Source organism: Mirounga leonina, unplaced genomic scaffold (genome assembly GCF_011800145.1).
Source record: "Mirounga leonina isolate KUSES-001 unplaced genomic scaffold, KU_Mleo_1.0 Mir_104, whole genome shotgun sequence".
In the NCBI taxonomy this organism is placed as follows: domain Eukaryota; kingdom Metazoa; phylum Chordata; class Mammalia; order Carnivora; family Phocidae; genus Mirounga; species Mirounga leonina.
In genome coordinates this window covers 15,495,013-15,512,764 of record NW_023270231.1, presented here as the reverse complement: position 1 = coordinate 15,512,764, position 17,752 = coordinate 15,495,013, and the positions used below count along the sequence as shown (strand labels likewise).

The 17,752-nt window shown below is 39.1% G+C and overlaps 1 protein-coding gene across 2 annotated transcripts in view; it reads right to left on the bottom strand.

The window, feature by feature from the left end:
- Positions 1 to 17,752, bottom strand: part of RANBP17 (RAN binding protein 17) — a 323,820-nt gene that overhangs the window by 39,420 nt on the left and 266,648 nt on the right. For both annotated transcript variants that reach the window (XM_035014133.1, XM_035014141.1), the window contains 2 exons: positions 15,515 to 15,597; positions 1,743 to 1,957 (listed from right to left, as the gene is read on the bottom strand). In XM_035014133.1, coding sequence (XP_034870024.1) covers positions 1,743 to 1,957; positions 15,515 to 15,597 — 298 coding nt within the window. The remainder of the gene's footprint in view (positions 1 to 1,742; positions 1,958 to 15,514; positions 15,598 to 17,752) is intronic.

Here is a 17,752-nt window from a genome sequence, read left to right as displayed (position 1 = left end):
AGTAATGTCAAGTTTACCTTATATGGCTAACACTTAAATGCAAATAAAATCTCTGTCGTATGGAATTTAGAAGACTGAATTATTTTTTCTGGATGGGGATATTGTAACACTGAACAGTACTTAATAGTGGCTAGGCAGCCCTTTTTTTTTTTTTTAATACAAAGGTATTTGCTGTTGTAATAAGATTTGACATCATAGTCTGTTTTACTTACAAATGCCAACCCACCTAACTAAATCATGATTTGGTCAATGGCTTAATACTTGCCATATACTACAGGCAAAAGATAAGTGCATGAGAAAAATACCTGGAAAACTTTACATGGAACTCAAACCAATATCAAAGAAGCGTAACACTCATAAGAGAAATAAACCAGAGCAGTGTTTATTAAAGTGAGATTAAGATCACTTCCATAAGATCACATGGGATGCTTATTAAAAATGCAGTTTCCTGATCCCCACTCCAGACTCACTACATGAAATGCTCTGGAACGAGGTCTTGAAACCTGCATTTTAAACACGCACACGAAGGGAGTCCTATGCACCCTTAACTTTGAGAATTACTGAGTTAGAGATCTGCTTGCCTGTTAGAAAAATGATTAGAGCAATTCCTGGAGCCACAGTCAGTTTTTTGGGGGGACCTCAACTGCAGTGAAGAGTCTTCTCGATGAGAACCCATGCCTGATCCGAGTCAAGTTTCTACCTTGTAATTTTTGTCATACGGGTAGCCTTCAATGAGTATCCCATTCTACTACTGAGGTTAAACCACTCTGGCTTGAGTTGTGGTTCTATTAAGACTAGCTTAGAACAGTGGAAGTGGGTGATGCTGGTCCGTTTGTCCATTCTTGTCAAGGAGCATTTCTCACATGGGTTGGCTAACAAAGGCCCCTTAGATCTTACTTATAACTTTGGCAGGGAGGGCAGGTGGGAAAGCCTGAACTAAGTCTGAGCATGAATTTGGCTGTTACTGAAGTAATTACTGCAACCACATTAGGCATATATTAGCTTTTGTGTGATCAGGCAGGGATGTTTAAAAAAAGTCTGATAATGACACAGCTCAGTGGAGGAGCCTGGAAATTTAAATTTCCAACAAACACCCCAGGTGATTCTGATGGCCCTCAAAGTTTGAAAACCACTGGCATAAATCATAGAAACTAGATGGTAGAGTTGAAAAGGGACCTAGAGATCACTTTGTTTAATTTACTAATTTTAAAGGTGAGGAAATTAAAGCCTGGAGAAATAGAGAAGGTGATTTATTCAAGGTAAATGACTAGTGAGTGGCAGAGTAGAGACTATGCCCCCGTATGCTCAACTCTGAGTTCAGCATTCTTTCTGCCACACCAGAATTTTCATGGAAAGGAAGGCGAAAGCGTAGGGGAAGTAGATGGAAGGAGAAGATTCTGCAGCCAGTCCTACATTTCTGCTCCAGGAAACAGACCTTTTTTGAATTATTAGCACAGTTGTAAGCAATTAGTTGAAATTGCTATTTACATTGTCTCTGGATGCTGAACCTGGAGCACTCTGGATGACCGATCTGTCAGAGGTGCTAGCTGCAATTTTCGAAAACTGTACATTTAATTATGCATACAGCCACTATAGTTCTTAAAATTCTTTAAGTTAAATCCTAAAACATAAAATGTTCTGGTGCTATTCTAACTCCCCGGGCTTCATTATAACCATTCCAAGCCTGTGGTGGTGTTACTTCACATTTCACACAAAGACTCCCATGATGCACGACTGCTTACTAGCAAGTCACTGTGGCACACTGACAGCAGCATTTTGACAAAGGCCTGGAGTACATTGTCAAAATGGTTGTCCCCATACAACTTGAAGACGCCAAAGCTGACATAATTTCCACACAAGGCAGATTTGAGAGCTGAATAGCAGATGGAGATGCCCTTGAGTTTCATTGGATAAATCTGATCTTTTGAGAGGCTCCCAAGGGACAGGATCTGATTACCTGTTTTAGGGTAAAAGCAGAAAGAGAAAGTGATATAAGGAGATGTAATTCAAAGCAGTTATGAGGCACATTATTTAACATTTTCACTTTACTGCTAAGGTTCACTTCTTCCTATCATTGTTCCAAGAATTACACCATCCATGTAGTGAAAAAAAAAAAGATATTATACATATATATTTATATATTTATATATATATAAAAGGCAGTTTACCTGAGAAGAAATATTTATATATTTATATATATATAAAAGGCAGTTTACCTGAGAAGTACAAATGGCCCAAGGAATACCAATCAAGGGTATTGGAAAAATTTTGTATTTTTATCTGGATGGTGATTATATGAATATATAGATAGGTATGTAAAAATTCACTGAGTTGCACTCTTAAAATTTTTAGTTCACTTTACATACTTTAATATATATGTTATCTCTTCTTCAATAAGATGTTAAAAAATAGGAGTAAATAACCAACTAAGTCAAGAGAAAAAGATAGCCTAGACTGAGATATAAGTTACTCTAAATTCTGGGGTGAATTTTCAACAATTTTACATGAATCTGATCTTGAGTTACTTCACTTTTAGGAGCCTCACAGGCAACGTCTATGAATTAGATGAAATGAGACAGAAGTTCTTGGCACAGTGCGTAACAAATGTTACTTCCTTTTGTCCTTAGATCATTTTTGGAAGGTCTCAAGAGATGACTGTTTAAAAACTGTACTTAAATTCTATGTTGACCATCAGAAGACAAAGAAATGCTTATATAGTCACCTTAAGATTTTTTTATAGCAGTTAGCATTGATAACCAACAATTTCTGTTTCTGAAATGTGTGCTAGGTAAGGCATGTTTCTAGGCAATACCCAAGAATGTTTTTCAAAAAACTATAAAGTCATACATGTTTCTTACCTCTGTTTTTTCCTATTTATGTGAGTACTGCTTCTAAAATTGAAACTAAATTCAACTTACAAAATTTAGAGGTATATTGTTGTCGTTTTATACTGTATCAATCTGGCTACATAAGAATTATGTGTCCCAGAACCCATTTCCCTGTATGGTTGTGGGCTAGAATTGGGCAAAAGAGAAATCTGTGTGAGATTTGTAAGGTCCCAGTGATGTAGCAGCCATGTTTTTTGAAGGTCACTGTGATCAAAGATAGTGAGAAAAAATAGTAGAAATGCCACTGGGTTTCACTTTGTCCTTGTTCTTTCCTGCTCTGTGACTAGAACTACCAGCTCAGTCATTAAGCGTGTGCCTTCGGCTCAGGTCATGATCCCCAGGTTCTGGGATTGAGCCCCGCATCGCATTGGGCTCCCTGCTCAGCGGGAAGCCTGCTTCTCCCTCTCCCACTCCCCCTGCTTATGTTCCCTCTCTGTCAAATAAATAAATCTTAAAAAAAAAAAAAAAAAAAAAGAACTACCAGCCTTGCTGATGAATGATTCCAAGGCCACCACCAACTACTCTGCAGCAAACTTCCAGAATGGCAGCTACGCAGAGGCAACAGTCTTCCTCTGACTTCTGTCCTACAACAGTTCCCTCTCACCCCACATCCTTTCATGGTCCCACACCAGCAGCTTCTAGATAGCCCTGTGAGCTCCCACTTGTCCATCCATGCCATTGTTTCAGGAGGGCTGGTTAGTGATTTTTCTCCTGAACTTTCAATTCTCCCTTTTGACCTATTTTCCCATCTTCACCCAAGATTGTACAACACGTAATTCATAAAACAAATTCCCTATTCTGTAAATGTCATAGTGCTTGTTTTTCCCTGTTTGGGCCCTGACTGATGTGTGTATTATGGTAACCATATATGTGCTATGTGGTTAAGAAGGACCAGTACTTCTGGTGGAGCATGAAACACAGGTCCGCCCCGTGGCAAAGGTCTCCTCCCCTTGATCTGCCTTGCTGAAACATCTCCAGGCACAAGTTTTCTTCTGTGCATCCCTAGAAGCCCACAAGGCTTTGCTTGTAATTTACACATCTAAATGACAATACCTGACCAACACCTTCAGACTAGAAGGCTGAGATGGATCCTGGAATTTACTCCATACTAAATTCTGTACCCTCTCTCATGACTCATCCTAACTTACCTTAGAGCTATATATAAGTTCCATAAAGATTGAACTCAGTATGACTGTATTTACTTAACAGCTACTACGTGTGAGGTGCTGGATAAATAAATGAATGAAATAAAATCTCTGCTCTGAAAAAGTTCAGTCTGGTGAGGGAAACAGATGTATAAATCAATGATCCCATACAGTACGACAAACACAGAGATGTGTGTTAAAATGTTAGGGGAACAGAAGAAGAGGCTGACTGTTTGGGCAGGAGGGCAGTGGGGAAAGCTTCATAACGCAGGTTATTTCTCAAGGATCAAACACGGTTTTCCAGGAAGACTTGGGGAGGGGGGAGTGTGTAACCAGGTAGATTAAAGCACATAGGCATGGAGGTCTGAGAAAGCAAGATGTTGCAGGAGAACAAAGTTCTCAACCACTGCTTTTCTACTTTTGCCTCAAATTCAATATAAACCAAGGCAGACATTCCCCATCCTCTCTTTCCCAGAAAAAGAAAAGCACTGCTTACATGTGATGGAAAGAGCTAGGGTAGTTTGGGGGTATGCATGGTCTACACATTTTGGTTTGTTGGAAAGGCCAGGGTCAAAGGCAGAAAACCGGATCATCTTTAGGGGCCTTTTAATGCAGATGTCCTTATGGGAGAATTAAAGGTCTTACATTCTGCAGCAAAAGATGGAAGAGGAAGACCAAGAACTGTGATGGGGGAAAAGTTTTGATTTTAAAGTGTTGGATAACCTCCATTAAGGATTACTCATTTAGAAAACCAACTTTTACCTCTGTGTTAAAGTTGCCACTTAATATACATAGCTTGCCTTTTGGGCTGTTTCAGACACAACCGTGTTAATTTATTTTAATTAAATAAATTAATTAGTATGACGGTATACCATCATGACCTTGGAAAAGTAGAATGAGTAATACTTTTGAAATAGGAAACTGCATCTCCCTGAGCTCGGGTGCCTCAGCATTCCATGGTGGCAATGAAAGATCATGGAAGAGAAGCCTTGGCCGAGTCTTTCATTCACAATAATTCAGCTCTATCCAATATGTGTTATTCAATAATAGGCACTGAAATTGGACGCCCTGCACTCAAACAGCTTAAGCTCTCGCAGTCAGACTCACATTACTGAGAACAAAAGTGACAAGGCTGAAGTTTGGTTCTGAAGTTGCTTTAGAGGTGTGACAACCCTCCTTGCCGTCCCTGTTCCACCCTGTGCCTGGCAGGTGCCACCTCCTTCCTTGCTTCAGGAAGGAAGTTCCTAGGAGGGCGATCTCCGTGACACTGACAGGTGGCAGCCACCGAAGCCACTGACAGTTGCCACTTCCGCACCACTGTTGAAGCACAAAAGGAAATGATATTCTCCTTAATGAAATAAAGACTTCCAAAGTTTGGAATCAAAAGGAGAATCTTTAATTGTTTCCCACTGACTACAATGCCATAATTGCAGGCAGGGGAATGAGGTACTGTTATGTTCTTACCATGAGGCCTGGTGAGTGGGTGCAGAGGCTGCCCTGGGGCTCGGGGACAGAACGCTGTGAAGTGAATGGATGACCTGGCCAAAGGCCAGTGTGGGCAAGAGTCGGGGGCACAGGTGCCATGGAATTGCTGTCCTTACTCTCGTACTTGTGCGGCAGGAAAAGGAATCTCACTAAATCATGAGGAAAAAACTGAGAAGCACAGAGGACTCTTGATACAGATAATTCAGCTTATTAGAAATATTTTCCTCATTATTAGCTTATATTGTTTGGGTTCTTTTTTAACCTCTATTCTCTGTCTTTTTTTGAGAAACCTTTTTTGTTGTTGTTTTGGTCTTTTGGGGTTAGCTTCCAGCACTCAGAAGTACCCTTCTAGACAATTCTCAATTGTCTAGATTCAGAGGATATACATTAAAAAATGCAAAATCTCTTCTTCTGTTTATCTGAGATCTACTTCCAGGTCTTTAAAAAAAAATCATTTTTGGGGCGCCTGGGTGGCTCAGTTGGTTAAGCGACTGCCTTCGGCTCAGGTCATGATCCTGGAGTCCCGGGATCGAGTCCCACGTCAGGCTCCCTGCTCGGCAGGGAGTCTGCTTCTTCCTCTGACCCTCCTCCCTCTCATGCTCTCTGTCTCTCATTCTCTCTCTCAAATAAATAAATAAAATCTTTAAAAAAAAAATCATTTTTTTAACTTTTTTTTCCTTCTGAGACCCCACCTCTTCCTTGAGTGAGACTGACTCCATGATGTCCTCTTCAGAGAGGCTCCCTATACCCAAAGAGGAGTGGCCTTCCTTCACAGGCCTCAGCCAGAGGACTATATAAAAGACAATATTCCAACAGAAGGTAAACATATAGTACATGAGGGGGTGATGGACCAGTTGGGCTTCTGAGTCATACCGACTGGGTTTGAATCCTACATCTTTCCTTACTACCTGGGCGTCTGAGCAGACTATCAACCTCCATAAGTCAGTTTCCTCATTTATAAAATAAGGATAATAACGGTCCCTATAACTCACAAGGCTCTTGTGTGGAGTAAAGGAGACAGCATGTGTAAAGTGTTTATCATAGTAACTGGCACAGCGCTCAGGAAACATAAACTGTAGCAATACATACAGCTGAGGGTTCACTGCTTTCTGCACTCTAATAGCCTGTACGTTCACACATAGGGAGCTATGGCCTGGGAAAGAGGAGGAGGAGAAGCTGGGTATGTGGGGTGTAGAATAATACACTTCCTTCTAATACATGATTCAAAGTCAGGTCAATGCCGTATCTTTGAACATCTTCCCTCTGTTCCTTCAATAGAGGAATCGGCTGCATCATGGGGTCACAGGGTGGTTCTCTGCCCCACACTCTACCAGTTCTCTGTGTCCTCAAAAGAATACTTAAGAAAGAAGGTTCAAGGGATAAAACACTATAGTAGTATCGTGTACCAGGAAGAACTAATAGTATGAACAATGTTATTTCCTGGCTTATAAAGCAATCCATTACATTGATTTACCTTTTCTTTTTCCCTTTTAATCTCTAAAAATTTAAAGTGATATTTAGCTGACAGCTCGATAGGTTGAATGTCTTCATTCATCAACAGAACAGTTATGGGAAGAGAACCACAAGCTTGCTGACATTCCCTTACTTCAGGTCTCTCAACCTACTCTTTCTGCAAAAATCATATGAGGCCCCTGGACATAAATGGTTTGGGACAGAATTGAAGCTATGAAGAGTGGAAAGGAATATAGTATTTCTGTTTCAGATTGAAAAAGATTAAAACAAGGCAGTGTTGATAAGGATGCAGGAAAATAATCAAATTGTTGGGAACATAAATTAATATAATCATTCTAGAGGGCAATTTGGAAATATTTATTAAAAATATAAAAATGTATAAATCCATTTCTGAGAATATATTCTAATTCTAAAACTTCATTACAATATCTGCCTATCTACTAGCATCTGCACTCCCATGTGCTGTCTCCTGTAAAAGCCAACCCTTCGATGTGTTCAACGAGCTTCCATCTCCTCTTACGTGCTTAAGGACATAGCACCAATAAATTTCCCCCTTTTTCTCCTATGCAATCTTTATTTCCTATTAGATCATCTCTTTGGAATATAAGTCATGCTGTTATATCTTCTACTTAAAAAAAAACAACAACAAAAAACATCTCTTGGCCCTACCTCCCTGCTAGATAGTACTTCCCTTTGTAATAAAACTCTTCCAAAGAACTATCTTCACGGTCTTCTCCTCTCATTCTCTTTACGCCCACTGCACTGAAAATGGCTCTTTTCGGGATTCTCAATGACCTGTTTGTTGCCAAATGTCAACTTTTAATCCTTATTTTACTTGATTCACGAACAGCTTTTGACACAGTTGATTACCTCTTCTTCTTTGTCTTCCAAGACACACACTCCTGATCTTCTCTTAACTTCAGTGCTTGCTCCTTCTCACTTTCCTTTGCCAGTTCCTCCTCTTTTCCTTTACCCGTAACACTGGAGCACCCCAGGACTCAAATCTAAGTCTTCTATATTATATTCACCCACCACATAGGCGATTTTACCTACTTTTGCAGCTTTAAATACCACCTCAAAGCCAATGACTTCCACATTTGTTTCTCTAGATTGGACCTAACTTCCAAACCTTCGACTTGTATACCAACTCTGTATTTCAAATCCCCAATGGGATGTCTAATCAACATCTCAAATTGAACATGACCAAAATGGAACTTTTGATCCCCCTCACATGCAACTCAGTTAGTGGTAACTTCATCTTTCCATTTGTTCATGCTAAAATTCCTTGACTACATTATTTCTCTCATACCATATTTCCAATCCATCAAGAAATTTGACTTGCTTTACCTTCAAAATATACTCAAAATCTAACCACTTCTCACCATTCTATCATCTTGTCAAAGCCAGTATCAAATCATGTTACTCCTCTGCTCAAAACATTCTAAAGTTGCTCTTTTCACTTGGAGTTAAAGTCAAAGTCCTGGTAATTGTTTACAGGGATGACATTACACGAAATTGCTCTTGTTATAACTTCCCCTTTTGTTCATTTTGCTCCAGCCGCTGATCTCTTTGCTGTTCTTCAGATATGCCGGGTACACTGTTGCCTCAGGATCTTAAAACTTGGTATTCTGTCAGCCTAGAATACTCTTCACAGAGATACCCACATGACTAACTCCCTCATTTACTCCAAGTCTTTGCTCAGATGTCACCTTCTCAATGAGGTTTACCTCTATCACTTCACTTAATTTACTGTAACATGTTTTCCAATCCCTGGTACTTCTAATGTTCTTTCTCCTGACTTTCTTTCGTTCATTGCACTTATTAGCTCCTAACATACCAAGTAACCTCTTTTTCAGTTTTGCTCACTGATGTATCCAAAGAGTGAAGGACAGTGCCTGCTGCTCCCAATGTACATCTGTTGAATGAATGAAGCTCACAAAGCTAAATGTACGAAGTTGTTTACTGAAACAAAGTGCAGGATAGATATAAAAAATTACATTTATCAAAAGGTGAATAAATAAATTATAGTATGACCATACAATGTAATATTTTACAGCTATTTAAGAAGATATGGTAAAGATGCCTGGCTGGCTCATTTGGGGCAGTGTGCGACTCTCGATCTCGGGGTTGTGAGTTTGAGCGCCACATTGGGTGTAGAGATTACTTAAATAAATAAACTTAAAAAAACTTAAAAAAAAGATATGGTAGATTTATATATATATATATTTTAAAAGATTTTATTTATTTATTTATTTATTTATTTATTTGACAGAGAGAGACACAGCGAGAGAGGGAACACAAGCAGGGGGAGTGGGAGAGGGAGAAGCAGGCTTCCCACCGAGCAGGGAGCCTGATGCGGGGCTCGATCCCAGGACCCTGGGATCATGACCTGAGCCGAAGGCAGACGCTTAACGACTGAGCCACCCAGGCGCCCCAGATTTATATATATTAACATGGAGCAATGACCATGATATAAGTAAAAGAGGCAAACTACATATTAGCAAGTATATTATAATATCACTTTTGAAAAATATATCTATACACACATAAAAAATATGGAAAAGCACACACTAGACTGTTAATGATGGTTACCTTTGACTGATGAGATAATCAGAATTTTCACTTTCTATTCTGAAATTCTGCAGTTTGCTAACACCACGCTAATGTTTTCTATTCGTAAAATTTCGTAAAAGCTACTGTCTGCTTGAAATAGCATCTTCAAACTTCTGGGCCCTATTCTATTCCTTCAAAAGGTACTTCCTTGTTTGACTCCTCAGTTTGAGTTAGAAACTTCTTCTGGGCTCCCATTGTACTGTGTGCTTCTCAAGCATAAATATGAGCACAACGCATCCTAAGTCTTCGTTTACTTGACTGAATCCCCTGCTGGACTCAAGTTCCTCAAGAGAAGAATCAGTAAGATTCTTTTTTGTGTGTGTTATTTCTTTTCCTATCCCTTGTAACTCTCACAGTTATCAGACACATAGTAAATCCTCAATAAATTCTAGCTGCCTGGATGAAAGAATCCACTGAACTCCACACACTTGTTTGGAGATCACCCTCAGTTATTTGACAGCTTATTCAGTATTTTCTGCTTGTGTGCAAAGAGGAGCCAAGTCCAACATGAGTGGATCTGCCGTGGAACGTGTTCCTCAAGGTCTTGCTTTTGTAAGCCACCTGATCCTGGTGCTGGGATCCTCAAGGGGTTGATCATTCCATTGCCTTCAGAAGACTTTTGTGAGCTTTACTGTACTACTTTGTCACTCTATGTCCCCAACCAAGTACAAGGCCACGTACGTGGTTCCTGGATAGTTTGTTTTCCAGAACTGTTATTTCCTGGTGATATTTTTGAAGTCTCTAGTTATTTCAGGACCAAAGTACTCTTCAACTATCTTTTTGTAATCACTCAAACATAAATATACAATCATAATCCTTCATTCTTACAACGTTTCTAATAGTACATGCCAGTAATTTTCAAGGTCTTTAAGAAAAAAATTTTCAAAAGGTGATCCCCTTTACAAACAAACCTAGCACAACTACATAGCTGGACACAGAAGGCATAGGAGACATAGGAGGACATAGGAGGACACAGAAGAGCAGCATTATTGCCAAAGTCCTCCCTGTTCTGCACCACCCCAATCACTGACTGCCCAAACAAGGTTCTGGTCAAGGTGGCAGGAGGGTGCTTTCCTCCCCGCTATCTGGAGAGCCTCGATGGTACTTACACGGATCTCTTGGGCTCTGCAAAATCCAGCTGGAAAGCCACTAGTCTGTTTTCTAGGTCACAATAAGTAACAGTGGCTTGTACATTGCTTTACAAATCCATTTTAAGGATATAATTAAGTCATACCTTAAATGCACCTGGAGCATATATACTGCTTAAAGAACCCTGATATAAATTCTTATATGTAGTGAATAATCATAACTGTTCCATCCATTTTCAAAGTTTAGATTTTCGCACACTGAGATTTTTTTTTTTTTTTTTAAGATTTTATTTATTTGGGAGAGAGAGAATGAGGGACAGAGAGCATGAGAGGGAGGAGGGTCAGAGGGAGAAGGAGACTCCCTGCTGAGCAGGGAGCCTGACGTGGGACTCGATCCCGGGACTCCAGGATCATGACCTGAGCCGAAGGCAGCCACCCAACCAACTGAGCCACCCAGGCGCCCCACACTGAGCTTTCTTAAATCAGGTTATCTAAGGAAGGAATAAAAGCAGTTCCATTTTGGCTAGTCTTATGAGAATAATCACTATTTCTCCCTTCTGTGCACTCTTCAACCAATAGATGTCACTAAAGATACCAGTACCCAGAGGCTAAGGGAAGAAGAGATTAGACAAATGGAAATTGAGCATAAAAAACATCCAGTTCTTAAAACTGAGAAGTCGGCTTCCAAAGTAATAACATTTATTACACTGCATGCAACATTTTAACCAAAAATTTAAGAAAGAAATTTCTTTTATTAAGTTGCTCAGGCTGAATGGATCACAGCACTAAGTTTTGAAATACATGTTCTTGAAGCAATTTAAAACTCATTAGAAATAATAGGCTTGGGCTAGTAGAAAATGTGGTAAAATTTAATCCTCATCCAAATGTTACCTGGGCTGTACAAACAGGAAATTGTTTTGTGCTACTGTGGCTGACCTCCTTGCTGACCCTGAGCTGTAACGGCGAGAACGGCTGAGAGCTGAAGCAAAATTAAAAACTTACATCAAAGTATATCATGACAGAATGCAGATAAATAAAACAGCATATCAAAAGTATTATTTTTCTGCCAGTCTCACTGAGCAGCAAGGTAGAGGTGTTCCACAAAATATGCAACAAATCAGGTGCTAATGAAAAAGAGTCCTCCCTGTTCTGCACCACCCCAATCACTGACTGCCCAAACACTGCCCATGAGACGTGAGCAGAGAAGAAATCCAGTGAAGATGGGGACAGAAGGAATCACAGAATGTTCTGGCCTCTTTCCTCCATGGGTTTCCCCTCCCTTCCGCTTGGCTTACCAAAGAAATAAATAATGCTGCTCTTCTGTGTCCCCCCAGTCATGCTCTCCCTTATCTTCCAGCCTCCTGGATGGTGACCACATGATCTCCCTCCATGAGCATATTACAGTCTCCAGAGGTAAAAGCATGGGTAATAAAGCATTACAGGGGGTGAAGATAGATCAAATCAGCTTGGCTGATGGGGGCCAGCATGGGAATCAGTGAAGGGCAAAAGATATTTTTCTATCATTCTATGTAAAGTGCATGTGTTGAAGTCAGGGCTGACAAAGTTGAAGGACATTTTTCCACGGAGCCTTTGGTTTCCCTTAAGTTTTAGGATAGAAATCACCATACTTTAAAGAACTGTGCTTCCTCATAAACACCCAAGGCACAATCTTCCTGTGGCAACTCCCAAGTGGCAATAAGGACTATGGAGGAGTCCTACAGGACTATTGTTTGAAGTTATACAGACTGAATGAAATTTGAATTCAACTACTTGGTAGCTATGCAATCTTTGGCAAGTTTCTTAATCTCTGTGAGCTTCGATTTCTTCATCACAGTCATCACAGAAGCTAACTGGTCTAAGAGCTTGCCATGCACTATTGAACTGAATCCTCGTAACCACCTTATGAAGTAGGTATTCTTTTCTCCGTCTAACAGGGAACTGAAGCAAGAAAGGCTAAGCAACTTATCCAAGGCAAAATGAGTACTGAGTGGCAGAAAAATACCCACCTTGAGGATCTGATAGGCTAATGAATGATAAATGGTCTAGTGTAGGAGCAGGCATGTAATAGCTAATTAAAAAATAAAAGCTTCCATTATTATTAGTCCAAGCCAAGGTGCAGAGCCTTGCTTTAATGCCCTAGTTTTTCTTTAGGGTAAGAAAACGTACTGGCTTTCCTTCTCAAGAATGCTTTGAAGGTTTTTTCTCTTTTCTGCTTCACCTCCTTTCTCTTCTTCCCACTCTTCCTCTCTCTCCTTCTGTCTGCTCCCCCTCTTCTTCTTCCAATGTAATCCTCACATAGTTAAGTTTCTCAGCTTTTGCTGCAATGCCTTGCCTATGTCAGACAACATGACAGAGGACTGGATAGCTTCTGAAGCCGATAGATTTGGCATTATTCTGAGATTGTTCTTGGTGTCACTTGCTGGACATACATTCTGTCCTAGAGGTCCAGTAACACTGGACGAGAAAGTCACTGCTCTTATCAGTCCTAATGTAATAGTGAATAAGCCCCAAAGGAAAAATTACACTTAGTGAAAGAAACTGGATCGAGAAAAAGAAGGAAAGATACAATTGTGATTGATAACAGAAATCTGACATTTCCACAGTTAAAGCTCTATCAACTACTAAGCAATTCTTATACGTACATTGTTTCCTAATAAGAAATATTATTTCCTTTTTAAAAGCGAGGAAATAGAAGCGAAGCACTTATTATAGGCAGAAGGAAGCAGGGCGGTGTGGTCCCAGCCAAGAGTAGAACCAAAAAGTGATGTGGTCAGTGAAACCCTGTCCAAAGAAGGCTGGTTCTGTGAGTCTAAGAGAATGGCTTTGGATCAAGGAGATGCATGTTCGCCGAATGCCATTCCATGTCACACCCTGTGCCAAGCCCTTTACCCAGAGTAGCTCACTTAACCACCTCTTCTAAGTAGACGAGTAGGTCAGTAGGTAGTCATTATTCCTATTTTCGTGTATGAGAAAACAAGGCACAAAGAAGTATGGTGTCTTGGCTGATGGGCATGGAGTTGATAAGGGTTGGTACTATGATTGGTACTCAGAGCTTTTAATCTTCAAAAACTATGCTTTTTCTTTTTTTTTTTTTTTTTAAGATTTTATTTATTCATTTGAGAGAGAATGAGATAGAGAGAGAGCATGAGAAGGGGGAGGGTCAGAGGGAGAAGCAGACTCCCTGCCGAGCAGGGAGCCCGATGTGGGACTCGATCCCGGGACTCCAGGATCATGACCTGAGCCGAAGGCAGTCGCTTAACCAACTGAGCCACCCAGGCACCCTTTTTCGTTTTTTTAAGTAGGCTCCATTCCCAGTGTGGTGCCCAGTGTGGGACTTGAATTCATGACTCTGAGATCAAGACCTGAGCTGACATCAAGAGTTGGATTCTTAACCAACTAAGCCCCCCAGGTGTCCCCAAAACTATGCTTTTTCTAAGATACCATTTTGGAAAATGGTCCAGACATTTATCTTTGGTAAAACAATGAAAGGAGTTAGATACACACTGGAAGTACAGCAAACTGCATTGAGAATATTTGAGAAGGGGTCAATTTTTACCTTTAGGAGGCAAAGCATTTCTACTTTATATGATTCTAAAGTGTCTACTTCCAACAGATAAAAAAAATTGTGACAATGTAGTTGCTGGTACAGATGAATATAGGAGAGTGAAAGTTTACTGCCTTAAATAGGTGCTTTCTGGAGTTTTCATACACTTACAATCTCAAACTCTAAAAATCAAATGCACAATTAAGACTAAGCACTTTTAACAGAGGCCTACAATGCATATAGATTATCATCCCAGAATGGGTTTTGAAGTGAAAACAATTTTTATTTTTCTGCCTTTTTTAAAAAAACAAAACAAAACAAAACAGGCTTTTACTTTTAAAAAGGTGATACACTTTTAGTGGTTGTTCCTATACATATGTGTGGACACACTCACACACACACAGACACTTAAAGAGGCTTTACAAAATTTTGCAAAATCTGTTTCAAGGTGCTCAAAAAGAAATATGAAAATTACGGGTAATTTTTGAGACCAAATGTACTCAGAGTTGGCTACTGATTTGGAAAAGTAAGAACCAACAGGCAAAACAGAGAAGAAGAGGAGAGGACACAGGGAACCATCTCTCAAGAAGAGCACCGCACAGAGCCCAGCCTGGAGGCAGCATTCATGGGGCAAAGTAGAACAGAGGATTCTTATCCATCCTCCCCCCATGCCCAGGCTCCATAAAGATCTCAGAGAGTTGAGAATTTCATTGATGAAGCTGTCAGAATTGGCAAGTATTAGGGTTTATGGTAGTTTTAAGGTTCAACTGTAACCGCTAACCGAATTTTTTGACAATAATTGAATAGGACCAGCTTTACTATAGAACTCTGATTCTAAGGGTGCAGTGCCCAAAAACTCACTGTAATAAAATATTTACTGCTCTTTAGCAGGATATTTTTCCAAAATTCAGTGCTGGTGACATACTGGTCTAAGCATTCCTTGATTCACAGTAGCAAATTCCCTGATGTAACTTTTGGCAATTTTGAATAGGCTCTAACTTTTCAGTATTCTATCTAGTGTATTCCCTTTGCTCACTGACACTGCAATTTTATCCAAAGGAAATTCATCAAGTTGTTCAGGCATGATTTGTAGTCAAAGGCATGCTGCTTACTTACTTTCGATGCCAGTAGGATAGCTCTGGCTTTCTGCACTCCTATTACCCACTTCACAAATTCATACAGATAGGAAGGTTCAAAAGAACAAAATAACTAACATCTTTCTTTTCTCCGAAGAGATAAAGTTATATTGCTGAGACAAATACGGAAAAAGATACTCACCATAAGTGCAAATCATTTTACTAGCTTCTCTGAAGAGAAGAATTCCATTAGGAGATGATACATCAAAATTCAAACGCTGGGATCTAAGAAATACAGCCAAAAATCAGACTCTATATGTAGATAAAGAAACCAGATGTAGATTTAAAGTGCCTACCATTTTCATTTATTAGAAGTAGCAGCAGTACGACTATCCCCTTTTTAAAAAGATTTATTTATTTATTTGAGAGAGAGCACGTGTATGCGAGCGTGAGTGGGGGAGGGGCAGAGGGAGAGAATCTCAAGCAGACTCCCTGTTGAGTACAGAGCCCGAGGTGGGCTTGATCTCACAACCCATGAGATCGTGACCTGGGCGGAAACCAAGAGTCAGATGCTTAACTGACTGAGCCATCTAGGCGCCCCTACAATGATCATTTTTTTAAAATGGCATTCCATTAAACAAGTGTTGATAAAATATGTATGCTGATTTCTCATTATAAAGACATTAGGACAATTAAGAAGAGTTAATTTCATTCATTTGCTGATTAAAGGATTCACTTTTATCTATCAAAACAATATCTTGACATCCTATATTGCAGACCTCTTACTCTCTTCTCTTTTCATGCAAAGTGGTTGATAGATAGTACATAACAAAATCCAGGTGTGTATATGTAAGTTTATATAAATACCTGGATAGAGGTTTACATTTGCAATCTCCTGAGTGCCCCATACATATTTTTAAAACAAATTCTCAAGTGATGGATAGAAGATCTAGGTACTTTTAATACTGTTCATATGCATAATGAATCACCTGAAACTTCAAGCATATTTCAAATACATTAAATTCCAGTCAGACTATAGTTTCCATTGTACATAGCTCAGATCAAGAGAAAGAAGTCCTAGAAGTTCTAAATGAGAACAATTCTACTTCTCTGGTTCCTGACAGGTGGGGGAACAGTATGAACAGGACAAAGGACTGATATGCCATTATAACATAATATTTGCTTTTTAAACATCAGTTTGGCTTTAGCTGGTTCTGATATGCCTGGTGTCTGTGCTTTCAAGAAATAATGGTATATATTTTTAAAGGACTAGCAAAAAATATGAAACCAGGTCCTAGCAAAGAGATACCAAAAAAGCAAAGATACTTGCTAAAGTCCTTTTGCCAGGAATGATGAATTGTTGCTTCTCCATGCTTTTTCAAAATGCTTTAGAATAAGGTGCAATGATAACTTATTAGAAATATTGTGAACCTTTTGATTGTTGGCATAAAATTATTGACTAAAGAAATGTACATACATAATTCACATTAGATTCTGGAGAAATATAGACAAGATAACATTTTCTGAGGTTACAGATTTTCACTAGGTACTTCTTATATGATAATTGTGCTAGATATATATGAATCATTTGCCTACGGCAGGTATAAAATATAATATATAATGGAATGATTTTTTCATTTAGTATTAAATGTTATATCAGCAATATATAATATCAATTATTTGGTTGAAAACATCATAATTTCATAAAAACAAATTTCTAATATGAAATACATAGCTACCCTTATCTAAGATACATACGAGAATAGTTTTTAAAAAACAAACAGCCTTAAAAAGAGTAATACTCACATTTCTTTATTTGACAGGTCTTTTCCCACCTCTTGTTTAATAGATTTTAAATTATTACTGTGAAAAACCCAGCATGAGAGCTAAATTACAGCTGCAGTCCATACTCCTTCTCTGTCTGGATATCTCCCTTCCAACACGCAGTTTACAAAGAGGAACTGATGAAATAGGATGGCTATGTGACAGGTAATTTGGTGTGAAGCCACATTCATAATGACATATTTTAAAGAGGTAAAACCAATTAGCTTTTTGCAGTTTTTCTCTTTTAGCTACATCTTTGTTAACATTTACATGCAGAGTATTTGAATCTCTGCTGGTTTGTGCAAATTATAAGGTCAACTAGGCAATTTTTTCTTTATTTTTAAGTTTTTAGGCAATTTTTAAGAAGTGTTGTAGCTGTAAAAAAAAAGAAGTGTTGTAGTTGCTATTTATGCTATTTTTCACTCTTAAAATTTTTTTATTGAAGTATAATTAACAGACAGTGTCATATTAGTTTCAGAACCACCATGAGATTATAGCTTACACCTGTTACAATGGCTAGAGTCAAAAAGACAAGAAATAACAAGTGTTGGCGAGAATGTGGAGAAAAAGGAACCCTTGTGCACTGTTGATGGAATGCAAAATGGTGCAGCCACTG